This window comes from Trematomus bernacchii, unplaced genomic scaffold (genome assembly GCF_902827165.1).
Source record: "Trematomus bernacchii unplaced genomic scaffold, fTreBer1.1, whole genome shotgun sequence".
NCBI lineage: Eukaryota > Metazoa > Chordata > Actinopteri > Perciformes > Nototheniidae > Trematomus > Trematomus bernacchii.
Window position 1 is genome coordinate 17096209 of NW_022987973.1, and position 27941 is coordinate 17124149.

Here is a 27941-nt window from a genome sequence, read left to right on the forward strand (position 1 = left end):
CATACGGTCGTACTCGACTCAGATTTCCAATAAATGGGTAAGCTCTTCTTTACAGTAATTACATGTTTGCCATGAATTATATAGAATCTATACAGTATTAATCTTACTTGACTGGAGTAGAAAGAGGTGACAACTTCCACAGCCATTGTGAAATATGACAACCAGGCATTAACCTTTCATAACCGCCTTAAGGGTCAAAAGCAGATTAAACCTTATGTTCTTGTAAGCTGCTGGAAACACAGGATTTTATGAAATAGTTGTGCTAGACACTACTGCTGCCTGTCAGTGAGAACATGTACAAACGCTGTGCAAAGCAGGGATCAGTAATTGCATGTAAATCTCCAACACTTATCATTTTTCAGAGCGTTTCTCCTTTTAAACCAAACGTTTCACTTGTGTAAGACACTAAGTCTCTCTAACGGTTAACTGAAGTGCTATCCAACTATACTTTTATGTGATTACGGTTCATGCGGAGGTTAATAGTCTATTTTATCTCCACAATATGAGTGAAACAGAGATGCCATTTTTGTGACAGTAGGTCGAGGGCCACTACAACGCTCCACTCAGCACAGACAGACAGGCAGATGGTCTCAAAGGCCAATGCTGCCAAACACAGCACCAGTCAGAGAGAGAGATGCAGGAGTTTATGTGAAATACATGGATAGCCAGCAGATGGATCAGTACTTACTCAACCTGCTGCTTAGTGTTGTTTTCCTCAATGCACTCGAGTCTGCAGTAATCTTGCTCTGCCCAGAAAACACTGAACTTCCCTCTACTTTGCTGCATCTTACCTTCCCTTTTTGAATTAGTGTCTTGTTCCACCTTTCCGTTTGTCTCTTTCTGAATGCAGAGCTTTCTGTTGGCTATTTATTTGTTTTTTCTTTCATCTCAGCCCCCTCCTACTCCCCTGCTTCAGTGGTTGTTGAGTCAAGCCTCAGTTCGGCCACAGACTGCTCCCCCTGGGCCTATTGGGAAAATGAAAGTTGGGACTGTTTAAGATGGAGGAGGTTCACTGGTTCAAAAAGAGGCTAAACAAACAAATATGCGGTTATATATTTGGATTAGGCGTAAATAGTTTAGAATAAATATTTAGGAATTGAAATGCCTGATGGAAACATGGATTTGATGTTACAGTGAAACACTTGATATTCAGTTTTCAGTGGGCTAGCCACCGTGGGTTGCAAGTTGTCAATACATCTTCTATAGACGAAAAGGTACATTTACATAATGATTTCACTGAGGGACAACACGGAGTGAAGATTTCAAGCCTGTATGAAGGAAAGGAAAACACAACATTTAGAGGTTGTGAACTTTCAATAAACGATAATATTGCTGTGGATGCGCATCAGTTTGAAAAGTCGAATCTCCTTGATATTAGATCTCTGTATTGTTATTTTATAGATGAGTGTCACCCCGGTTAATTAACAGCTGATGAAAGAGAAGGAAAACATTTGTTAAGGCGTTGTAAGAGCTCTGTAGTGTGGCTGCACAGCTGTATGATCTGTATGATTTTGTGCTTGTATTCTTTAAAAGTAGTCATTTATGCCGCAAGATTAAAGAATTCTTGAGCTGTCCATGAATCATAATTGTTAAGAAAGGTTGTAAATGGCCTTTTTCTGGGCTGTTGACTCAACTTTTAGGATCTTTTATTCATAACCGGAGTTGGTAAAGTGTGACAGATGTGGAGTCAACCTCAGGCCAGTAGGTTAACAAGGAGCTCCAGAGAATGCAACCTTTCTCTCTCAGTGATCTAAATGAGCGGGGAGGGAATATGCTTCATGGAAATGTAATGGCTTTTTACATAATTCACAAGTCTGGTTAAGAAGAAAAAAATGTTGAGGCCTGAGGTCTCCTGCATGTGATGCTGACAGTGGCACAGCCCCAAATGTCCTTAATGCTATTTATATAAAGGAATCAGGAGGAAAATCTTGTTCAGTCACATTTGGCTGATTTTCTTTCTCACATCTTTCTTTTCTTTTCTGTCCGCAGTGAGGGTCGTGTGGAGCTGCTGGGAGGAGGCAGTATTCAGATCTTCAATCTCACAGAGGAGGATGCCGGCATTTACACCTGCATGGCGGACAATGCCAACGCAACCATTGAAGCCCAGGCCCAACTCACCATACAAGGTACCATCAGCATTGTCTGCCTTCTGGCGCAAAATCGTAACAGAAGAACAGAAAAAAACAAATTATCTATTTATCTGAAAAAGCTCAGCCAATCTTCCCGTGGCTCTATGTTTTTAAGAAAATGTGAAACAAGGAGACCGTACTGACTCTTATTAAGATAGAGATTGGACTTTATACGAGTGCCAAGAGAGGATGTATTAACTAATAAGGAGAGTGCCGTGCTTGAGAGCTGCAAACAGACTCATTCCATCTGATTAAGTTTGGAAATCAGCTTATTAGACGACTAAAGGACACTTCCCAGACCTGAAACAAAACCACTTAGTTTGAAATGAAATGGACAAGGTGTGTTTCTTGCTCGCAAACTATATAAATGTGCACAAGCAGGTAACTGTTGGGATATGCTGCACACTAAAAATATCAAAGCGTTGACAGTGAGTGAAATATTCAGCATAAGTTTGCATATGTAGCATGTGTGGTGTGCTATTACCTGTTCAAATCTGCCGTTGCCCATAACTCCACTACACAAAGCAACAACAAAAACATTTGAGCTGCACATAGAAAGACAAGTATAAGATTTTAGAAGAGACAAAAAAGAACGTGAGAAACTTGAGATACCAGACAACATGGTGAACAGAAATAGTTCACCTCTGCAAAAGAGGTTATATTGTGTTTTGGTAAATGTGTGTCTGACGCTTAGTATCCTTTGAAGGTACTAGACTGCTGATGCTGTAGTATGTATCACTCGAAATTCAGTGTAGATGAGCAAATAAAAATTCGAGACATATTCGTTTTGAGACATATTTTTTTATGAGCATTAATTATCACACTTACACAAGCAGCAGCTGCCATTTCCCAAGTGAACGCTGACCAATCTTTCTCTTTAAAGTCCAACTTCGATAGCAAAGACTTCATTTTTCCACGACTGGTCTAAAATTCCCATATAAGCTCAGTACTTGTGTCATGGTGTGAAATACAAAATGAATAAATAATGCGTGTCAAATCTCAAGAAAAGCAACTAGAATCAATGTTTCGTCCAGTGATACCATACTATATCCTGCTCTGTAAATGTCAATGCAAGTGACCAGCACTGGAAATAATCATAACATAAATCTAAAGAACTAATTTTCACTCAGCAACCAATCTCCTCTGAAACATTTTTTTCTCCCCTTCCCAAGTGTTGAAATCCATCCATGCCTCATATGGTAACAATGAGTGAACAATGTAAAAATCCAGCTTTGACAACACAATGAATCGAGCACGCCATATTCTCAATCTGTATGAGAGTGACAGAAAGGAGAACCATCTGTGGAAAAATCTGTGGATGAACGTAAAACCACTCTCACATAGGAGACACACCCACAGTAATTGCGTTGTAATTACTGTTGTCAGACTTTGCGTTGTTGAGAGAAATAGACATGAACACAAACATGTCATGTGTGCTTTTCACAGGTGAGGCAAGACAACAGGATTTGCTGTGAAATAACTTTAGACTGGGGGAAACACCCTGAGGCTCATTCCTGGGTTCATTGCATTTCACACGCAGCCACATCGTGCTATGACTCCATCTCTTTTCCCCCCAAATCCCTTCATCCCACCATCACCCCTCCACTACCCTTTCATCATTTCCCGTTGCTCACTGTGATTAAAGGAGACAGTAATGGGAAATGGGATTAGGTCACAGGAGGACATCGGACTTCACTCGTTTTCAGATTTCAAGTCTGTCCATCGAATTCCCGCTGAAATCCCTCATGTCTCTGACCCGACCCTGCCAGCCTCCACCTCCAATGGGACAAGACTGTAGAGGATTGATCAGCACTCTTTGAATATTGTTGAAAGACATCAGTCATTGTAATGCAATAAACCGGTTTGATTAAATCCTATGCTGTAGACTCTAAGGCCTAATTGCATTTGCTCCATCCAGATTCATGAAGAAACCAGATTGTGGCATTGATTTGCTCCCTTGACAACCGAAATGACACTTGAAAGGTCAATTGATTCCTTGAGGAAACAGTTCCGCTCATAAAATGACATAACATCAACACTATATTCCCCATGATTGACGGCTATAACAACACTGTAGGGGCCTCTTCTGCAGCAGGAACAAGGAGCAATTGTGTGTTTGGCCACTGGCTTTTCATAGACACTGCACAGTTTGTGCTTGGGGAAAGATGCAGAGAGGTGGCCGGGGATTTGATATGGTAAAACATTGTTAGGCTTCGCCTGGAGATAGCTTGGGGGTTTGTGATGCAGCTGGTGCTCATCTGTGGAGAGAGCCATGCACAGGGCTGCAGCAGGTGTGTGTGTGCACTATCACACAACCAGCATACATAATGAAGCCACACAAGGTCAATCACTCTATACACCTGTATGCATTCACTACACGTGCATTGGTTTCCAGATTCAACCATTCTTCAACCAATGGACCTGCCTTAGTGGCTTTTCAGTTAAGTGTCCTTGGTTGCTATTTCCCCTCGAGAATATGTTTGTTCTTTTTTATTTTCAATAAATAAGCTTTGGAATCTTGTACAATGTGTACTATCTGTGAGAAAGAGACAATACATTCCATGCTGTTAAAGTTACAGGGACACAAAGCCCAACCAAAGACACACAGTTACAGTAGTACATTTCTGAAAAATAATAATACATCTCTCAAAATATATCATTAGTATTTTTTTTATGAAAGTCTCTACCTGCAATGTACAAGGTGGAAACCGTTTTTTTTTAAAATGACCAAGGCATTAACGCTTCAGGGGAATCAGTTTTATGGTCCCTTAGCAGTGAACCCTACTTATCAGAATCTTATACACCTAATTAATGCAGTTGTTTTACTTCACATGAGCAGAGCTTGCCGGCAGAAAATTGTAGATTTATTGAATAGCTGTCCGTCTTTATGCTACAATAATAGTAAATGTTCAGCTGCAAATCTTTTATTAAAAAACCAACTGAACAAACATGAATATGTTGCAATGTGAAAGGATGTATAAACAGCTCCAGGAGAGATAGTCAGCGTCTGTCAAACATAAGCAAGAGGTATACCAGAGCAGCGTGTTCCATATCAGTTTTATTAAATGTGATCACAGTGCCAGTGAGATAAAGAGGACTAGAGGCTGTCTTTGTGTAAACACAAGCACAATCTGGCATTACCATTGAAGCTAAACTTTTTCTTAGACTGCAGAAAAATTCCAGGCAGGTAGATTTGAAGACTGTCAGACTTTAATCTAAAGTGTTGACAGTTACAGTTCAGTGTTTCCCCTAGGATGGAGTCATAGCAGCGGTGCTAAGGCACGTGGGCCCAGCATAATGTGAGCGTGGAGCGCGTGGAATCTTTTAGTGTGTGCGAAGTGCGCCCCGCCAATTTGTTTCTATGTGTCTGCCAGCACAAGAAAGGCTCTTGAGGCCTAGTACCAGGGCCGGTTCTAGCCAATTTGCTGCCCTAGGCGAGATTTTATATATAAAGAATAATTGAAAAATCTCTACAAAAGACAAATACACTACAAAAACAGAAACGTATTGACATAGGTAATATACGTCAAAATGGCTTGCACTTTGGCTGTGAGCTGCGGGGCGCCTGATAAGCCAACATCCCCCACTTTCATCACTTACAGCGCCCATCGTACAGGGCAAATAAAAAGTGTAACCGGGGTGAAAAGGGTGTTACATTTACTTAAAAAAATATATATTTATTTTATTTCTTTTTTTTTGGGTACCTGGCTGGCGCCCCCTAGCAGCGGTGCGCATATTTCAGCAGCGGCGCTCCGCCGCCACTATTTGTATATAGGGGAAACACTGCAGTTAACTCCATCAACATCGTATCCAGGATTGTGTGATTACTGTATGTTTGTGAGAGTGTTTTCTGTTCAGTGTGACTTCGCTGTGACTTTTCACCCTGGAAAAGGATACATGAGGAAAAAGAGACAGCAGCTTTTGATTATGGTCTTGTTCGACAGGGGCACCACCCAGACGTGTGTGTGTGTGTGTGTGTGTGTGTGTGTGTGTGTGTGTGTGTGTGTGTGTGTGTGTGTGGTGTGTGTGTGTGTGTGGTGTGTGGTGTGTGTGTGTGTGTGTGTGTGTGTGTGTGTGTGTGTGTGTGTGTGTGTGTGTGTGTGTGTGTGTGTGTGTGTGTGTTGTGTGTGTGTGTGTGTGTGTGTGTGTGTGTGTGTGTGTGTGTGTGTGTGTGTGTGTGTGTGTGTGTGTGTGTGTGTGTGTGTGTGTGTGTGTGTGTGTGTGTGTGTGTGTGTGTGTGTGTGTGTGTGTGTGTGTGTGTGTGTGTGTGTGTGTGTGTGTGTGTGTGTGTGTCATTTTTATAGGGCTCCAAGCCAGTGGCCCTCATCAATCACAGCTTGCTATCGTGTCATCAACTTAATTCTTCTTTCCATATGCAGCGCTCAGGAAGTCCCTGCCCCCTGTAAAAGTTAGGATTTATAACCACACACAGGAGGAGTCGTTTTGCCTTGTTATAGCAATGAGTAAAAATAGACAGTACCAAAAATAAACTGCATATTTGAAATTTCAGCTCCAAGTTCCACTTTCTTCTTCACTGTTCTGTAGCAAGAGAAACGTAAGACATTGTACATCTACACAGGCAGCTCACATTGATCGACGGAGAAAAAAGCAACATGTGACTTAATGTCAAAGCATGTGTTGAAAGTGCTATAGTATTTCTTTCCCTGAACCATGCTCAAAGACTCTTTTTGCCAACTAGTGACAGAAATAGTTGTTGAGAAAATAATGCCTGGAAGAAATCTGATAAGATTTGTTGGCATTTTTGGTCTGCTTTTAGTTGGGAACACCATGTTGCTGCACCCCACTGTGCCGTCACAGAGCAGATATATTCTGGCTGAAACAAAAAGGAAATTTTCCATCTAGCTATTATAAGAACACTAATCTGATAAGGATCAACACCCCCAGGCACACACACACACACATTTTCCCTTTTTTCATAGAGGGTGTTAGCTCAACCACTGGGGTGAGAGGTGTGTGAGGGGTCGCTGTCAGATCCTGTGTACGCTTTTCGTGTGATATCGTTCTCATAACAGTACATGCAAAATGTACCGTGTGTGTTCGACTTCAGCTATGTGATTGTCTTTCCCATGTTTCTGTATCTGCTGAAGCAGCTCCTGAAAGGCATTGCTCTGCTGGTCAAATTGTTAAATGTATTTATTAACTGATAGTCTATAGTGTTACTTCTCAGGAAAGTGAGACCAATTGGTTTGGGACTTCCTGTTAGGTTGAAACACCTTTGTGGGTCACTAAGATAACTTTTCCATTGACCTATTTCTAAATCCTTAACTGTTGTATCAACATACTTGCTTCTTCTTATGCAATACTGAAGTTAGTCCTCCAAAAACTTCTCATATTTAATTAAAAACGTTTTGACAGCATGAGTATGATGTTATTTTTATTAATAAAGACGTTTTCTTTTAACAAAAAAATTCCCATTGCAATAAATAAGTTTACACAAAACACATCCAGTATTTAATCCTCCAAATTGCTAGGTAGACTCTTAAATAAATTACATTAATACCACATTTTAAAGTAAAATATTCAGTATGCAATACAAGTGAATGGACATTTGTGTTGTGTTTTTTGGTTTGCCAGGTTTTCAGTATACTTCCAAAAGCATGTTGAGTAATAAAAGTCTGTTTTATAGCTCAACTCTACTGAGATTGATCTGAAAAGAAAGCACTGCACAAAGGAAGTGCCATGAACTCCTCTTAGCTGTAACCAAACCATCAACAAGCGGTTTCAGCATTTCAGGGAGAATCTAGGGCCTCTGCTTTGAACTCCCTCTCTATGACTCTGACTCTAACAGGACTTTATGCTCTCAACAATAACTAGAAAAGCCAACACAAAGCATCTTTCTTGCCTTTCTGCTGAAGCTGTTTGTTTTGGCCAGGATTAAGAGTAAGGCTGTTATCTTTGGAGGAACAGGACGGGTAATTAGCACAGTCCGAGTTCTGCTTGCCCTCAGAGTAAACCCGGACTGCCTAAGAGCTTTTGTTTGACTTAATAAAGCTAACTGGACAACAGCCAAGCTAACACAGTTGGAAAATGTCTTTTGTATTTTTGATTGTTCAGCTTCAACAGTCTTACATTAGGCCTTATTAGATCACTGCTGTAGCATAAGTGTAACATTTTAACAGCTGCTTTATTCTGCTCTCTGAATTTGACATTTCACTTTTGTTATCTGGATGTAGTATGAGATGAAGGCTGGGCTTTCTTCCCCTCAGCGTATCTCCATTCAGTATATTCCTGGCTACCGGTGAAGATCTGAGTAAAGCATCTCCCCAGAATCCCTTTAGGAATCCTATGGGCTTTTGTTTTAACAAGCTCACAGTGAGACACCCATGTGACCTTTATGTGGCCGTCTTTTAACAGTTCACTGGAGTCGGTGTGAGTCTGTATCAAAGCTTCTCTTATTAAGCTACAGGCTAAAGAGATAATACCATCCCCAAAGAGCTGGGATTGTAGTTCTTTCAGCCATTCTCCCTTCTCTCACAATGTTCTTGATGTTTTATCCCATGTTTTAGAAATGTCGTTGTTTTGTTTTCTGTGTCTGTCGTTCATTGGAGATCAATATTTATTGGACACATTCCAGCTTTTGAGAATGTGTGTCCGTGTGTCTTTGAACTGGAAGACGTGCACTTCGTTAGGTTACTGGAATTCCAGATATTAAAAAATAAACAATAACTTCTTAATTAGAAGAGATGGATTTCTTGTACACGTAGAACAATCGCCAAACTCTAAAAAGATGAATATATATGAAAACCTTTGCATGGTTTCATGCACACTAAGAATTATTGAGAGACATTTACAAGAACACATTCATTTAGTGTTGTAACAATTCTTTATAATTATAAACATGATGACCATCATCAACTCTCTGCCTTTTTAAAGCTCAGCTGGAAGTGTTTTCCAATGCTCTGTCTTTAAATTATCTTTAAATACTATCTGCCAAAAAACCCTCTTCACCCCCTTTCAGAGGCAACATGTATTATTATGCAAACACCATTTCCTTTGCAATTTCTATTCAGGATTTAATTGTATAATAACTCCTTTACATTTTGAATATTACTTACTGTATGATCATTTTAAGTAAAATTACATTTTAAGTCAAGCCTTTTCTGTTGAAACCTGGATTTTTGTTCAACATTTTGTTGAGCATATAACTACCTTTACTTCGCCTTTGTTGCCATGTTTATGTCAACTCCCATGCTGATGGTAGTCATGCACATCGTAGTTCTTTATCTCCAATTAATACAGGAGCCTGCTAATCAAAAACACCACCGCTGTTCTGATTAACCAACAGCTGGCCTTGGTAGCACTCTTCTTCATCTTTTGGTGACTGTGACTAACTCCACATTTACATATGCATGTTTTATGCTTTAAAACGCCAATTAAGGAAGGTCATTGGGCTGGTTGCAATGAGCGTCTCTCCTCTAAACACACACACACACACACATACTTTCACACACGTCATGGTCCGCTGAGTCCTGAAAGCTCCCCCACCCCCACTGTTTAAACCTTATTGGTATATTTAGGCATTCCTACTCATTGCTCAGTCCAATAGGTTCCAAATGTCTGAACACCATTTAGAGAAAATGGTGCATGTCTGCTCAAATGGAGAGAAGGGGGGAGGCTAAAGATGGAGAGATAAACGGGGAGTTAAAGGAAGATTAAGAGTAGGGGCTGTGGTGAAACGGAAAGAGAGAGGAGGAGAGATAAAGAGAACCGCGGGGTACCAGCCACCATCAGAACCCGTCACCAGCAAAACCCACTAGGGGTCTCTCCCCACACACACACTTACAAAAACACACTGACATGCACATACACTATACTATACCTATATCCTTGCACAGATTGTAACAGCATGGAGGTAAGGAAACATATGCTCTCATACATAAGCAGGCACTTACACACTTCTAATACAAACTGCCATACATAGCTAAATCCATCCATGTACATATTGCCGGCAGGGAAGGAAGCAAAGACATTTATATACAGCATATAGCACCAGTAATAATGTGACGATCCAGACAATACTCAAATTATTCATACTCACACATGGCTCAACATACACACACACACACACACACACAAACACGCTGACTTACTGATACCTTAAAGCTGTGTTCCTGACACACAAAAGTTAACCAAGGAATCCACCTGCACAGTAACTAGAGGCGAATATCCAGGGGACACCACACTGTGAAACACATTATTAACAGCTCCACTTCCCGCTGCAGGGAACTTTGGTACATACACACACACACGATCACACACAATAATGACACAGGGGGATGGCTGTCCTGACAATCATACAGGGATCCAGTCCGCAAGCATCACCATCCTCATTTCCATCCCTGTCTCAGTTGTCAATATTTGCCACAGTGGCTCAGAGAAAAGTCTAGACGCTCATTAAATAAGGAGATGGGGCCGTTTCGATATTCTGTGGACTAGCCAGTGTCTTTGAAACATTTTGTGGTTCGAAAACTGGCATCTGGAAAATGTGCAGATAAGAGAATGATACCATACGGCACTTTTGTTTTAATACTGTAACTTTGTAATGTTTTTTGAAGCACCAAACCTGAAGATAAACTTAGCCCTTTGATACCCCTAGTGAAGTAAAGTGAATTGCATTTCATATTGAAAGTCTTTTGTTGAACTTGTATTTCAATAATGCATTGTGAAATCTAAGTGACATGCAAGCTCTACTTAAAAAATGGAGCATATGGAAATCTAGTATAATATCACAAAGCCACTTGTTGCAAATAGTTAACAGTTGAGTCATGGTCAGGGACTATATCCATGAAGTTAAAGTAGGCAATACCACCGATTTCAATTTGTTGTACATTATTTCTAAATACAAAGACACAGAAAATAGAAAATTGAATACAAAAAAACACCAGGTGTTGGTGAAAAGAGTGAGGACACAGGCAGATGCTGCCCCCACTTTTCCGATGAGGATACAAAAAAAACATGTTGTGACATTGTGCCGACTTCTGCGAGTTGTGCCTCTCCTCCCACTGTTGCTCTCTGTTGGGCAAGAAAATAGAAAACAGATGGGCAAAGTGCATTTTAAGGTCAGGAAAACACACACATTTCATAGTGCCCCTCTCTGTCCTGTAGCTACACTGTTTATGGATGTATTGAAAATGTAAGCATATCTATTATTTGAGAGTCTTCATTTTCTTTTTGTTGGTAACAGTGATACACGTTCATCTTTTAACGAGCAATTTCATGTCAGTGTAAATTAGCCACAGCTACATCAAGCATATGAGGGCGACTTGACCTCAATACCTGCTTCTCTGCTAAATAGAGCCAGAAAACGACCCTATCCACCTGACACTACTAATATCCAATAAGCCCATGCAAATGGCCACAAAATAGATGCTAATAACTAGCTATCACAGGGCCCAGGAGGCTGTTGGCAACGCTCGACACACCAACAATGCAGTCATTTAACTGTGGTCAGCGAGGTTGCCGCTTATCTGAGAATGCACAGAGGCAGCAAAGGCAACCACACACACACACACACACACACACACACACACACACACACACACACACACACACACACACACACACACACACACACACACACACACACACACACACACACACACACACACACACACACACACACACACACACACACACACACACACACACACACACACACACACAGCACAGTCTGTCTTACTCTGTCTCTCCTCACATACACATGCAGTCCAATTATAGAGAGAGGAAGAGGCCTGGGCCCTGCGCTCCCAGTGACCTTGTTCCAGGACAGATTGATGAGGCGCTGTATCACCCCAGCAGATCAAATAACTCCTTTGTGGCCCTCATTACCAGGACTAGGGGAGATCTGCAAGTGCTCGGCGTAGCCAGTGTAGCATGCTATCACACAGTGCTGTTACCCAAGTAGCTGTTTTTATTCAATATATAAGATCAGAGGTTTTTGATCCTTTTTAAACAAATATTCCAAGTGCTGCCATCTGGCGAAAAAGGTTGCAGTTGTGTGAAGGGTACAGAATATAATTTGATAAGTTGTTTTTCAGATGATACTGTTTGTTGTTCTTGCCATCCTCCCTTGAATGGCAATTTGCCAGTTGAAGGGGGAGCCATGGCATCACTTGGGTTTTCTTCATTTACTGGCAGAGACCAGAGTGACGGAGTTTCATGTGTCTGGTTGGTTTTAACAAATTGGTTTCTGATGTTCATACAAAAAGAGGACTGCTACAAATGTTCTGCAGTCCCTCTTAATCACTCTGTTCCTTATACTGCTAATTCCATCACAATGAATGCAATGTTATTTCATTTTTGCAACTTCCCTCTCTCATCTGGATTCCACAGTTCCTCCCCAGTTTGTCAAGCGGCCAGACAACGTTTACGCCTACGAGTCCATGGACATCATCTTTGACTGTGAGGTTTCAGGGGTCCCCGCTCCCACTGTCAAATGGGTCAAGAATGGAGATGCTGTCATCCCCAGCGACTACTTCAAAATAATTGTAAGTACATTTGGCACTAGAGATGCAGCTTTCTCCCTTTCCTGCAGGCTTTGCATGATTTAGCATCATCACAGTGTTATGATGACGAAGGTTTAAAAATGCTAGTTGTAACTAACCAACTTTAATCTTCTTATCTTTTTCTCTATTTCTTCTCCTCCTGTTCTGCAGAAGGAGCACAACCTGCAGGTCCTGGGTCTGGTGAAGTCAGATGAGGGTTTCTATCAGTGCCTTGCGGAAAACGATGCAGGAAACATCCAGTCCAGCGCTCAGCTCATCATCTTGGATCACGGTACGCCACACACTCACTAGTTGGCATATCATTTAATCAGTCAACAAAAGAAAATTCATTCCTAATTGAAAAAAAATGACAAAACACACAATTAATCAAAAGCATTGTGATGAAACAAGCTCATACTTACCACAATGATGTCTCATTATTTCTTAGCTTTTGATAACCTCACCTCCTAGGAGTCATTTTTATGGGAGCTGGTGTTGTTTAATGCTAACAAAGTGAGCATTGTGTTAGTCTTGTTAAATTGCCAAGATTCTAGATACGTCTATCTATGTCAGCAATAATACTCTTTCAACACAGGCTTGTAGAGTGGCTCTTCTGTACAGTTTGCCTTATTTATAAACACCTAGCTGGAGGCTAGAGGCAGTGCACATCTGTGAAGGAGTGTGTAGTGAACAGTGAAATGAACCACTGGGACCTTGTTAAGCCAGAGGTGACTTACAGGGAACCAAATTATATCTGGGGCAAACGTTCTAGTCCATTCCACATCTAGTGCTACAGAAATGTTGTGAGTAAGACTTTAGGAAGCCTCACACAACGTGCATGCTTTGATGCAACATTGGCCGAGGTGTGTCCAAACATGAACTACTGTAGTGCAAAGTGAGAGTGCCTGGATAGCTGCAGCATTTTCTCTCTTGCTGTACTTTTCCCTTCAAAGCCAAAATAACAGGTTGAACGCTAATTCCCAGAGTGGAGCTGCTGAGTGCAGACTGAGAACAACACAAGCAGACACCAAGGACAGTGGCTCGAGGTGCCGAAATAATAGCAAATGTTGAAAATAAATGTAACATCCTCATTTATGAGGTCATTTTCTCTCATTGCGGCTGATCATTGGGGGAAATGTAGGGCAACTTAAATTAGAGATCATTTGCACAGTCATAATGATCACAGTCCAACCCACAGGGCTAGGGAAAACCTCTCTACACATACAAGGAAAGCAACAAGAAATGTAAGATGATGACTTAGACACATTTTCACTAAAAAGCATAATCTCATAAAACAAGTGGGAAAAATAATAACACGGCGGGGGGGAATAAAGGAAAAACATCCCGATGCAGCACATTTTTCTTCATAAACACAATTTAAGTGTTGACTCAGACTCTCCCATTTTGTTGAGGAAGACGAAATGTGATCAAGCGTGAACTCCGCCTCACTTGAAGCAGGTTGCTAATGGATTAGCATAGCAGTGTCCAACCGGTGCCCCCCCCCAGCTGTGTCACCCCCTCTGATTGGAGGACAGTAAGGCCCCGCCTCCACGGGAACCCATACGGCAAAACGCATCGGAGTAACGCAAACGCAATCGCCAAAAACCTTCCGTCCACACGCAATATACACCGGATTGTGTCAAGCTCCACAAGACGGCTCCATTTACATCCAACCGCTGGAAAAGCTGCAGTACATATGCCGAACCTGTACGTGGCGCTGTAACTTCCTCCACAAAAGCAGCAACTTCCTCCACAAAAGCAGCGAAGAAGAATGGTTGTCATGGCTGCACTTCTGTTTATTCTCCGCGGTGGGGGCCGAGGGAACCGGGCAGAGTTTTTCGCCGGTCAACGTGTGTTAAAGTTGAAATCTTCCAGACAAAATTATAAAAGTGCCGGTCAAAGGTCTTCTTTGTTATTTATTGAGCTTTAAAACAAATGAATAACGACGATATAATGATATATAATAATAAAATACACGGAGCCTGTCTCTTTTTCCTCTCTTCTGACAGCGTCAGTGTCTGTCTCATGCAGCAGCTGATCCAGTAAGTAAACCCGACAGTAAAAATGAACATATTTATAACTAGTTTAGGTAGTTTGAGAGGTAATTAAAATAGCTAAGGGTGATGATCTGACTTGAAGTGTGTGTTTTGCTCCCGCTGCATCACAGCGGCAGGAGCTGCGTGTCTCCGTCCTGTCAGATTAGACTTCACTCTCGTTTATGTCCATATCGAGATAAAGATAAATAATCTGAATTCAGTGTGCAGTGTACTTTTGCGGGGGTGAGCAGCAGAGGCGGGGAGAGGCGGGGCTATTGCGTCGTCATTATCAGAAACGGATGACCGTATAGGCGACCCCACGGCCCCGTTGGACCCCCCAGAGCGCTCCGTTCCCAGATCTATCCACCTTTGGACCCGTTGTCGTTTGCGGGGTCCGTTTCTACCTTTCCGTTACGGCGTCGTCGAGCTTAAAAGGGCTATACGCATGAGAAATATGCGGATTCAACCCGTTTTCGTCCCCGTGGAGCCTAGGCCTAAGTCAGTAATAATGATGACCTGCAGCTCATTGTGTGTTTGTGTTTGACACCATTGATAAGGTTCTGCCACTTTACATGGCCCCGAGTCTTTTCCTTTTTTTCCCTTTTTTTTTTGACCTGAAGATAAATGGGAGGAATTACTGCGGCAGCTGGCCTTGTACACAGGTTCTGCCCAGAGTGGGGCTTTGAAAAAATGAATCCCTGTTTAATACTTAAATATTACAGGGAACCATTTCTGAGTGTGTACCTCTTTCTTTGTCACAGTAGCACTAATAGAAAGACATTTAGCAGCAGAAAGTTTTCCAGTCTCCTGTTTATTCATCAGTTTATTATCTAGTCATCATCTGCGTCTCGGATGATAGATCCACAAAATAACAGGAGTCGCAGAGCTGCTGTTTATTCTTCCTGTAAATTATTGACGTTTTGAGCTTGTACAGACACATCCACTGCTGCATTCTCCACAAATGCAAGCGCCACTGTGTCAAAGTAATTTCCTCTCTCAGAGGTGCAACGGTGAATCAATGAGAACACGTTTGAAGTCTTCTTATTTTCTACAGCTCTTAGTGTTTTGTGGATATGCCTTTGTGATGTGAGGTTGAAATGAATCTCTTTAAGATCTAGCAGAGTTGTGTCTCTCCTTAGAGTCGCTCCTCTGTATTCTTCTCTATTTCTTCTTTGTACACATCCAATTCTACAGCCATCTGCCACCTTTCTCCACACTTCCTCTCACTTTATCTCTCCTTGTCTCTCACAGCCACCTGCTCTCTGTGATAGTCTGGGCTTTGTGTTAATTGGGCCATCCTGAATATTCCCCCTATACGGTTCCCCCCCCTCACAGCTGGACATCTTTGTCCACTTCTTAACCCACAAACATACTGCTCCTGCCCTCTGCTGCCCCTGTGTGTTACACCTCAGGTATCCCGCTCACACCTGCCAGACTCAAATCCTCCTGAAACATGGCCAGAAATCACCCCGTCTGTCTGCCGGCTGCCTTGCAGTCGGGGGGGGGTAGATAAGCCAGGGACTTGCCACAGGGATAAAGTTGTCTTCACCCAACAGGGAAATCAATGGGGGTGAACTGCATCTAAACACCCAGCGGCTGCATGTTGGCTAATATTCATTAGTGGGCCTAATCTTTGCATCTTGACACTGCCAGCTGCAGTTAAATGTGGCTCCGCTGATGATTCCCACTTGTGGATGTTTGGAATGGAAAAAGGTCAGCTGTTGGCATGTGTACACTTTCTTCAGTTATTTATAGTGATACAGTATTTGCTTTGTATCAATAACTGTGGCTTTGGACTCCAGTACTATAGATGCCAATTTCATATTCCATTGTCAGAAAAGAAAAGAAAGCTTTATTTGAATTTTGCTTCAGCAATCTTCAGATAAACAGATTTTTGGAGCGAGTGGAGGTCAGGAATAGGAATACAGATTGCAGCCGAGAACAATTTTCCTGGACATTCCACAGCCATGTGCTATAAGGGTCAACTAGTTTCAATCAGATGTGGGTAAATGGGAGCACAATTCCAAAAGTGGACATAATTATGCAGGACAAGAAAGCGCCTCCTAATGGGAAACTGCCACATACAGACGCCATATTTTAGATGTGCTGGAAGTTTGCGTAGTTATACTAGTTTCTGTTCAGGCTTTGCCCAAGACAAAGAAAACCATGAATCAATGTGGTATGACTTTCCACACTGACAAACGCTTAATCATTTCTCAAATGTTATATATATATATATATATATATATATATAGACATTTTGAGTTTATCTTAGTTCATTGTATCACATCAAACCCATATAAGCAGGAGTTGGAATCAATAAAGACAATCAGGAAATGTTCTCACTAACAACTTTTATTGATCAAATGTGTACACAATGATTTTATCCCAGCACATTGGCCCTTGCTTGCTTAACTAAACTATTAATACATCCACTAATGGCTATCATGATGATTCCTAGCTGGCAGTTTAATTTGCTGTCAACATGTAGACCTTATTGTCTAAAAGATCATGAGGAAGGTTAGTCAGCTGCGGAGGATATGCTATTTAAGGGATTATGGTCACGTGTCATCTGCAGGATAGACAGCGTGCATCAACAATTTGTAGCCTTTTCCAGGCACATGATTATGTGAAGCGTTTATGCGTGATACAGTAGTAGGAGGCAATTACAGCTTGGAGAGGAAATGGGTCACGCTTTAAAACTTTGAAGTAGAGCACGCCTAGACAAAGCACTTGTTTATATGATTGTCATCTTTTCACATGCAGTACAAAGAGTAAGGCTGTGTTTGAAGTTTGATAAGATGGAAAACTCAAATCTATGCCTAATATTTGCTGTGAGGTTTCTTTCTCTGTGTAGTTCTTTAAGATCCAGAGCTAAGGCAAATATTTACTTTTAGGATAGTTGGCGTTATTGATTGTGGAGATCTGCATTTAGCATTTACATTTTAGGCTTTTCATTCAGAAGCAGAAAGCAACTGCTTGTTTTTCAGCATTATGTTTTTTTCATTTTGAACAATAACAAACCCAAGGCTACACATGAACCTGGGAACTCCATACCCTACATACCCACTCTACAAAATCGGCTTGTTTAAAATTCAAGCACCTACAGTGAAAGCTTAATATGAAAAATGTAGATCTGCATTTAACATTGGCAAACAAAAGAGAAGTGGATGCACTCACTTTTCACGTTGCCCTTAAGTGCATGTTTCTTGCTTTTTTATGTTTGCATAAATGCAAGAGATGCACTTCCATTTGCATCTGAATACTTACTTCTTCTCCTTTCATACACTGTGCTGGCTTTAATATGGAAATCCTCCTTTGTGTGAGTTTGTCCCTCCATCTCTTCTCTCTTCTCCTCTTCGTTCCCACAGCACACATGAATAATGTTTTGACATTTGCCTCCTAGAGCCCAAGCCAAATACTTCACTGGAGAGCCTGAAAGCTTGTTTGGATGTACAAGCTCTGCACTCTCATGCTGCTTTAGCCACCACTGTGGAGAGTCAATTTCATTGAGATGAATGAGAGGGAGGCGTTATACTCAGTACTTAGCCAACTTCGAGGTAAAAGATAACACAATTCAAATAAACATCATTGGATGCTTACTGCTGTGCAATGCTACTACATCATTTCAGCTTCTTTATTCCATAGGCTTGTATCTTCAGCTTTAATTCAGGTGGAGATGACAGTATTTCAGATGCAAATGCATGTATCTAAGCTTTTGCTGAATCCACAGCTTGAACAGGAAAACGATGCTCCTCAATCTCTCCTTGTCTTTCATCTCTTTTTTTCGCTTCGGTTTCCCCCTGCTTTTGAATTTCTACCTTTCTCCTCTCCCTTTATCTCCCCCTTTATGCAGCCATGGTACCATTAGTCCCACCCCTCCCCTCTCAGACCTGTGGCAGCTAACAGAAGAGCCCTGTCCTCCCCTCCCATCAGAGGTACTAGACCCCCACTGAGAGATGGAGATGCCTCATCACTGCCTGAGTGCTCGCTGTGTCTCCCTCCATCACTCTGTGTATTTATGAGTCCAGGCATCAGGAGGGCTGGCATGATAAACCACTGACATGTGTGCTGTCCCCAACGCTGCAGCTTGACAAAGTGACAGGCACAAGCAGATACTGGAAGGGTTATTTAGAGCATCGAACATACCGTAGCTTCATTAGTGAATCAATTAATTACAGCAGGCACTAGACCTCCCTGTGAAATGACACGAAGACCAAGAGACTCCGACAGCATGTAAAGATAACTTGGCGCTGCCATTAGCAACCAAAAAGAGAGACACGCTGTGACTCGCATTCCCTTTGATCTGGGCTGAGAAAGTTAACACCTTTTTAAAAAGATTATACCTTCAGAAAGGATCCAAGAGTCAAGAAAACCCACACAAGCTTAATTTAGATTTACAACGTATAAACAAACCAAATGAAGTGGAAGTTTACCTTGCCTGTGAAGAGAAACTAATTGAATAAACATGAAGTCATCTTTGTCAGTCTAATAACTATATTACGAAAATCTACATAAACGATGCTTCCATATGATGTTCAAAATGTTTTTCGAAACCTTAAGAGAGATGCATTACTTAACAGAACTGAGATCTGCAGCAAATTAGCAAAACAAACAGGCACTGAAATATTGGAACTGTTTCAACACAAGCAGTAATTATTTCCTCATGGACCACTGGTACACATGAGAGACAAGAGCACAGCCACATAAATCTATTGTTGTCGCTGTGTGCAGACTCTCAAGAAGAAGGGTTTTATGTAGAAATACATGTGGATGTTTTTCCCATCTAATATCAAAAGTAAAAATAGAGAAAGATACTTTAAAGGAGGCCTCTTCTGCCCCCGTACTGCTGTCAGAGGGCTTTACTGTAGCAGCGCCCCTTGCTGGTTTCGGGAAAAGGATTCCATTTTATTATTATTCCATATAATATAATATGTAACTAGATCAGGATTGAAAGACAAAGAAACAGTTTGGGATGGCAGAGCAGCTAAAAAAAAAAACAGCCCCTGAACACATTTGAGACAGACAAGCCACCGAAAGGGAATGGTCCCGCTAAATCTGAGCGCCACTGCTATTCCCTGTTCAAATCAAGAAGTGAGAATAGGCTGCTAAAAGACCCCTTCCCTCCAGCCAGACTCTACCCACACTGAATAAAAGCTCAGGCCCACTTCGGGGAATACGGTGTGCTCCATCATCTGCTCGCACGGTCATGGCGGGGCCAGCAGGAGTGAATGGGTAATGTTGTGAGCATGTGAATGTGTCGCTCCATCTCTGCTGCGTCATAAGGTTACATACAGCAGGCACCAGTACCACAAAGTGACAGTTAGACAACATGTCATGTGCTACTGGGATGCACACACGTATGTTTATTTTTCTTTTACGGTATTGTGATTCCCTTGGTGATGACGTCACAGGGGCACAAATTAATCATATTCAATTAATGATTTTATTAAATAGTTTTCCATTGTTCGTTCAAACCGGCAATCATTATGTCAAGGCCGCTCTCTCCAGCCTTGACTGGCTTTGTTCCGTACTGCATCTCGGTCATATACCAGTGACTGCATACACACAGTTTGGGGGTGTATAAAATGACTGACAGGAATACGTGGCTGCATCCTGCGGTGTTAATTTAGCTTTATGGTCATTTTTTTCGAGCTGCAGTTTGTGTTTATTTTCAAAATTGCAATTTCCAAAAGTCAACATTTATATTATGAACATCCCTTTAAGCGTGATGCAGCAGAAACAGAGATAAGGAGTCTAAAAGCGAAAGGCTTCTGTAAACTAGTAAAGTGCAACTGGGGGATAAAATTGCATCTAATAAAAACTAGCTCCACTAATCCTTTTCCATAAAAAAAAAAAAAACTCTTAACGCAAAAATTACCTTTTCTTTAACGGCAACATTTTAGCAGCGGGTGCTGTTATGCACGGCGAGTGCTATTATAACACTAAGCATCTTATCTTAACTGACAGTCTTGAGTATTATTTGCTATTGGTGCGATAAGGTTGATTTGGAACAAATATGATAATGTTGTTTTATTTAGAACATTGTAGTTATATTTACAAAAGCTTGTAGTAATCAAAGAGGAATAAAACAAACTAATCAGTAGCAGTTGGTGGAGAATATTAATTATATGTAAATGTGAATATATTCCACTAAATGGAATTTGCCTCATAGCAAAATATATTGAAATTCAAATTGGAGGATAAAGTCCAGAAATGTGCATGCAGTGTCTTAACTGAAATACAAACACAGAATCTATTTAGTGTGCATGGATAGTGATTAGTGAGTGTGTTCCCCACTGGGGGCTGTAGGACGCTGATCAAAGGGATTGTAGCCTTAATTGATTGTGAAGAGCTGAAATCAGCCATCACCAAATTGCAGTTTATTCGACGTGTGTGTGTGTGTGTGTGTGTGTGTGTGTGTGTGTGTGTGTGTGTGTGTGTGTGTGTGTGTGTGTGTGTGTGTGTGTGTGTGTGTGTGTGTGTGTGTGTGTGTGTGTGTGTGTGTGTGTGTGTGTGTGTGTGTGTGTGTGTGTGTGTGTGTGTGTGTGTGTGTGTGTGTGTGTGTGTGTGTGTGTGTGTGTGTGTGTGTGTGTGTGTGTGTGTGTGTGTGTGTGTGTGTGTGTGTGTGTGTCCAGACTCACAGCTCTGGCTGAACTTTTCTATGGGTTGTATTTACTCGACCGTGGTGAAAGGCTTAGCCTTATTTATTAATGGTCTGTCGCCTAAGTGCTAACTGCAAATGTTATGGGTGCCTATTTTGCTCTTGTTTTTCAAAGGAAAGTAAAAAAAGGTTCAAACGTAGCCTTTAGTGCCTGCGTCAGTGCTGTTTTTGTGAAGGTCACACTTGTTATCAACACCAGTTTTGTACTGCGTACGTATGTGTGAGGGATCTGCCTTTCCCTGACAGTCTGTTTCACACACCCCACTAATAACACGTGCCCTTTCTACAATATAACAGCAACCACCTCCAACACACACTCATCCAGGATGCCGTTGTGATGTTTTTGGACGTGGACACTCCTCTGGGTGCAGTAATTGGAAGTACCACATGGCACAAAAACATCACTTTCCCTTCACACCCTTCCCTTAGCTGCAGGCAGCTGACCCCTGTGAGCGGCGCCACCAAAGCTGGAGCTTTTATCTTTACTGTTGGCAGCCGCCCCTCCCCTTGTCTCCATGAGCCTCCTAGTTTCCATAAGCTAAAAGTAGACCAGTGAGTAACATCACAGCGGGACGTGGGCATCCCACTGCCTGCTCGCGCCGTGTGATAGCCGCTTCTCAGTGGGTCGAACCCAGGGAGACTGCTTTATTGGTAGGAGTCTGATTAGCTGGCCTGTTTGTTATCAAGTCTCCCATGGGTGGTGCAGCTGCCCCCACTTCTGCAAACATACTATTTGACCTTTTCAGCCCTTTTGCTGCTTGTTCAGCTCCACTCACTTTATACACAAAATGTGGCAAGTGCATGTATACACACAATCACAGGGCTTTCTCTAAAATCAATTACTTCATTCCATGCTGGCTGTGTTCCCCTGGAAAAGGTTGAAGTGTGTTTGTGTTCCTCCAAGGTAATAAGACACAAAGGCAGGCGGTGCAGAAGAAAAAAAAAATCTTGTTTCCAGTCCTGGGCATTGGTGGCCCAGTCCTCAGGAGACGTGCAGCATCACTGGCTGTTTTGATCTGCTTGAAAGGAGAGCCCAAGACGCCCAGCATTTGGAGCATGTGATTCAGAATTGTCAAAGTGGAAAGGAAAGGGGGGGGGGGGGGTTACATTGTATACCATAGTCACACATCCTCATTTGCATACAGAGTCTGGGCAAGCAGCTGTTGTCCTCATGATGTTGCATGTTTCTGCGAGTGTGTGCGTGTTAAAGCAAGGCGTTCAGGGAAACAAAGCAATCACACCCAAATGAACTCACCAGTGGCCCACGGATCAAGTGTGTACATGTGTTTGATCGTGAAGGGACGCTGGATGTAAACACAGCGGATGATTAATTATTCATCTTCCGACCCCATTCAATTACTGCCATCATTTCCAAATAGGGACGTTAGTTTTCCCCTACGAGATCTGTGGATCCTCTAAGGTTTTTTCCGTTGATTTTACACATTCCCACACATTTAAAACCCCTCTGCTCTACTGTATGTTCATTTTGAGAACCCACAGCAGGAATTGTCACTTTTTTTTATTAAAACAAAGTTACCAGAAAGTAAATAGCTAGAGGGCCAAGAGTGAATGCAAACACAGCCATACCATCATCCCGTCCAAAAATATAGCCCATACAAATGCCTTTTTCTTGTTTCTGTAGGCCCACAGGGAATTAGAGAATGTTGATTTTGGATATGAAGAGCAAGATATATGTAACATTGAACAGACTCTGGCATTTAAGAGGAAATCACTGCAGGGTTTCAAAGAGACAGCTTTCCTAGTCGATAAACGAGAACACACACAGGCTTTCAGAGGTTTTAGCCGCCTGATAGATGGATGGACCATCCTTGGAAGTACAAACAACCCCCTCCATCCTACTAAAGCATTTGCTGCGTCACCACATGGCATCCAGGAGGCCCAGATCTATCAGATGGGTCCTCTCTCTCTCTCTCTCTCTCCACACTTTGTCTCTGCCACCACAGGAGTGTTTAGGGAGTGTGGAGACGTAAACACATCTGTGACCCACTCCAAACCTTTTATAACCGCGTTCATGGCGTGTGCTCGTTCAGGCAGAGAAGCTGAGATAGTCTTTTTTTATAATCAGAATGTTGATCTCCACACTTTTGCAGCAGCATTAACTGGCGGTAACATCAAAAGCTTAATGTCCCATTTTTCAATATTCTGTACATGACCTTACCAGTGCCGATCCATCAAAGTAATTTCTTCTAATTTGTCTGACTTTGATGTGTCCCCTCTGGCCCCACCACCAGCATCTTCATCACAGATAAGGTGTTCCAGAAAAATATTTCAACCACTCAAGACCTAATGAGGAGAACATTCATTTTTGGGATTGCCATGTATTTCTTTTAATTAATAAAAGCTTATTTCTCGCCTGGGGAACATTACAGATTTCAAACATTTTTTCGATGATGGTGAATGTGCCCTAGAAAGTGATACGGAGGAATGTGGAGGGATCCTGTTTCACTTCTTTGGAGAAACAGTCTGTGACTCAAAGATTTTCTTTTTCTTTCATTGTCAGTTTTAGCCTTTGTGAGGTTCGTGTTGGACTTTAATCCCGACTGCCTCTGATTATCTTAGCGAGAGAGCGTGTGCAGTAACTGATATGCTCCCCCTATCTGATACTCTATCTCAGCCCCCTCCAGCGATAAGGTGATGGAAAGGTCCGAAAGTCAAATCTCTCACCTGACAACGCATTATGCTATGGTGAAATTAGCAGGGTGTTATTATCTCCCCTTGTGGATTCATGTATTGCTTTTTATTGTTTATATAAAGGTTTGTTTATTGATTGTAGTATTGCTTAAGTACTTTGTCAGTGTTGAAAATGGTGGCCAAAATGTAGCTTATTATTGTTTCCGACAAGAAACTCAAGAGTCAGGTCAGCCTCTTTCTCTCACTCCACCATCTCTCTCTTCACATCTCTCTGTCTCCACTTGAAACATTTGTCTTCTTTTTCTGACTCAGTTTCTTTTGTCGGCGCGTTAAGGAGCCGCTCAAATGTCATGAGCTGTCAGGCTTGCTCATCTTTCCATTCTTATCTAGGAAGAGAGCGAGAATAACAAGATTGTAGAGGGAGTGCATCTATGGTTGTCAGCAGTTGTTCTGAGAAGGCAGCTGATTTCCACCACATTTACGTGAGAAGTGTCAATGCTTACATTACCTATACATTTAAAAAAAAGAATGCCTCTATGCTGTTTTGTGTTTCTTCAGAAGAAATCACCTTTGATGTATTTCAACCGCACGCCCAGAGATATGCTCCCCACATTTTCTCCTCGTGCGACTGTGGCATGTTCGCATGAAGCAGAAAGAGACTTAATCGACAGCCAGCTTTTTTGTTGGTTTTCTGAGGGCTCTGTCCAGGCTTTTGGAGTACATTGTTCATTCTTCCTTTATTATTTTCTAAGGCAGATAAAAGTGGTGACTCAGTAATGGACCATTAGCATTGTGCAGGATCTGTCTCCTATGCAGTCATCATTACTGAACCACATTAGGGCATGGAAACTAGTTCTGAGGAAATCCATTTAGCAAGAGCCTGGCATGGCCTGCTGAATTCCCTCTGAAAAAGGATATCTGTAGTTACAGTGCTGTGGGTGCTCCTGGCAGATATCTGCATTCAATAGATTTCTGCTCTCTTGGTGGAGGTGTATAGTCTCAGCCACTGAGGTAGGCTCTCTTATCTTTACACTCAGACCAGATGATGAAAAAACTGCTTAGCTAAACTCTCTGGGGAGCACAGCAAAGGATTGCTGGAGTTAGCAGCACAAGATAAAAGTTATGAGGCTTTAATCAGAACTTTAGTGCTACTCCAATTATTTAAATTTCAGAAAGGGCTCTTGCTTCCGGTGAATATTAAGATGAATGCTTTGCTATGTCTTTGTCTTGACTGTTTTGCGTATTGGTTTCCCAGATTTATTATGCAGATCTAGAGTAACCTTCCTCGTTAAGCCTTAATGCCAGCCATTCATTACCTCTGGCACAGAGACTAATGGCACTATTAATCAGCTATGAAAAGAGCTTGGCAGAGGCAGTGGGAGGCTGACGCCTTCTTACAGTAACAGTTTTAGGCATGCAAGTACAAGACAGATTGTCAGAAGGACACCGAAAACTGCCCCGCATGTCAATTACCTACAGCTGACAAGGTGTATAAAGATAGAAACTACATCTAATGACCCTTTGCCTATCCCACAATGCATGTCTCATCAGGCTATACTATATTTCTACGTCTGACCTGGCACTGATTTCAGGCAATTTTTTTACTGAACTGCTGTATTCCTTACTGCTTTACCCAACTGTGAAACCTTTTTCTTCCACAGCCCCACTTTATATTTGCTTTTCACTCAAATTCCTCCTGTATTACAGTTCTGTACGCCTTTAGGAACAAAGCCAAAGTGGAGCTTTTCTTTCTAAATGTGTCTGCACATACATGTCTGAAAGCTTGGCTCCACTTCTGTCATGCCTTCATTCCTTTGTCTCAGTCAACAAGCGGTGGCTCTACTCCAGAATACGCTAAACTAAAATAAACTCCATTTGCACACATGGGATCCCGTCCTTCTTGTATAGTATAGTAGCAATTTCAAGGAACCTTAACTTTAGAGGTGCCAAGCTGATTTCCTATGTGTTTTATCTCATCTTTTTACTGACCACAAAGATAAGAAATGTTTTACATGGAGGTCTAAATGCATTATTCTGCAGCTGCAACTACAAACTATAATATCACATGCCTTTATTGTGTTATTAAGTTGGTAAGAAAGTCAGTCAGTCAGTCATTTCAACGTCTGTGTTTTGGTCTGCTATTCCTCAGTTTAGCAGCAGGATTTCTTCAAATATTTTGACTGCATTTTAGATACTGTATTTATTTTCTTGATCTTTCACCCTTATTTCCTTTCTGTGTAAACCATTCCCAACATTACATTTAGTGTTTCACTTTGTTTGTTTTGATAGTGTTTTAACGTGTTTTATGTGTTTATTTTGTCTGGAAATTAGTCTCCAATAGTAATTTGTGACAGTATCTGCTGTGTATTCTCGCCACTTATAATCCAATACGTTCCTGGGATTGTGTTCCCTTCACAATTTAGTTATGCAGGAAAGTGCTTCCTCAACAACAAACAGGCCTCAAGCTCTTTGTTTATCCTCCAAAGCGGCTTATTGTCATGTAGTGATGGCCTCATGATAGGACACCAGAAGTGTGTGTGTGTGTGTGTGTGTGTGTGTGTGTGTGTGTGTGTGTGTGTGTGTGTGTGTGTGTGTGTGTGTGTGTGTGTGTGTGTGTGTGTGTGTGTGTGTGTGTGTGTGTGTGTGTGTGTGTGTGTGGTGTGTGTGTGTGTGTGTGTGTGTGTGTGTGTGTGTGTGTGTGTGTGTGTGTGATAATGGTTCAGCATCTGGTAATTTACACGGCAGTCAAAGAGTATTAGGGCAATTATATGTTTTCCTCAGTTTTTGGCTCGATTCCAGCTAACTGGATTTGTTATGAATCAGTAGCTTTGAGTGTTGACGTCCAACTTTAAGGTTGTTGGGTGACTAGTCCTATCCCTTTATGAACATTAATCGCCCAACCTTTTCCTACAAAAAATACAGACTAGGCATTAAAAGTGTTTGCCAACCTGTGGAATAATCTCGACTGGCCATCAGTCACCTGAATCAATCCATCTGATTCCTGCTTGCCAAAAACCTGACTGAAGGCGGCCTGGAGATATTGAGTGTGCTCATATCTGCTGTAGCCTCTGCCAGACATCGACTTTGCAACCAAACCTCATAAAAGAGGAATTGATTTTGTTTTAGGTTTGTGTCAAATAATCTGAAATGAAATATTATAGTCAGCACCTTTACCTCATAAATCATTGTTTGATTTAAAATACAAGGTGCTGAAGTACGGAGCCAACACAACTCAAAAGGTGTCATTTGCCAAAGACTGCGCTTGAAAACAAACACACACACATGTAAACTTATATAGAAATGAACACTGTGACATTAATATAAAAGTAAACACTCCTTCAGAGGTTTGCGTTATTGATCACAGTGTGTGCGCAATGGCAAGGGAAAAAGTGTACGTGGACCAAAATAGCAGCAAATGCTTCATATCACTCCAATCACAGAAGTCAGTGAACTGGGAGTTTGAAATGTAAACAAATATTGAGTGCTGGGTTAGTGGTTAGCTCACATGCAACGACAGACAAATAGGCCAGCGGTCACTTTGCTTTTCAAAACAATTTCACCAATAATAATACACCGTTTGCACACTGCACTTTTCCTGCTCCTTTTCTGTATTTTAGCCTTGCCCTCCTGTCAATTTTCTTGACCCGCAACAAATGGAAATGTCATACAGACTGACATTCTTTCCGTATGCTTTCGTTTCGCCCACTTGCCAGGCAAATGGAAAGCAGATCTGGCTCAGTCTGACCGCAGATTGTTCCTCCAAAATAAAACAACCACCAAATGAAATCACAAACATTTCTGTGGCTAGCCTGTGGAATGTGGTGGAAAAAGTGTATAAAAAATATCATCTGGGGTGTTAGTTGAGAGAATTTAGACTTCAGAATAAACTTTATTGTTAGACTTGAGTTGTTTTACTGTGTCTGAAAAAATATGTTTAATTCCCTGAACATATGGT

The 27941-nt window shown here is 41.7% G+C and overlaps 1 protein-coding gene across 1 annotated transcript in view; it reads left to right on the forward strand.

Annotated features, from left to right (window-relative positions):
* neo1a (neogenin 1a) overlaps positions 1 to 27941 on the forward strand; it is a 152819-nt gene that overhangs the window by 97931 nt on the left and 26947 nt on the right. Inside the window, 3 exon segments of the mRNA XM_034116507.1 lie at positions 1990 to 2126; positions 12483 to 12637; positions 12806 to 12926. Coding sequence (XP_033972398.1) covers positions 1990 to 2126; positions 12483 to 12637; positions 12806 to 12926 — 413 coding nt within the window.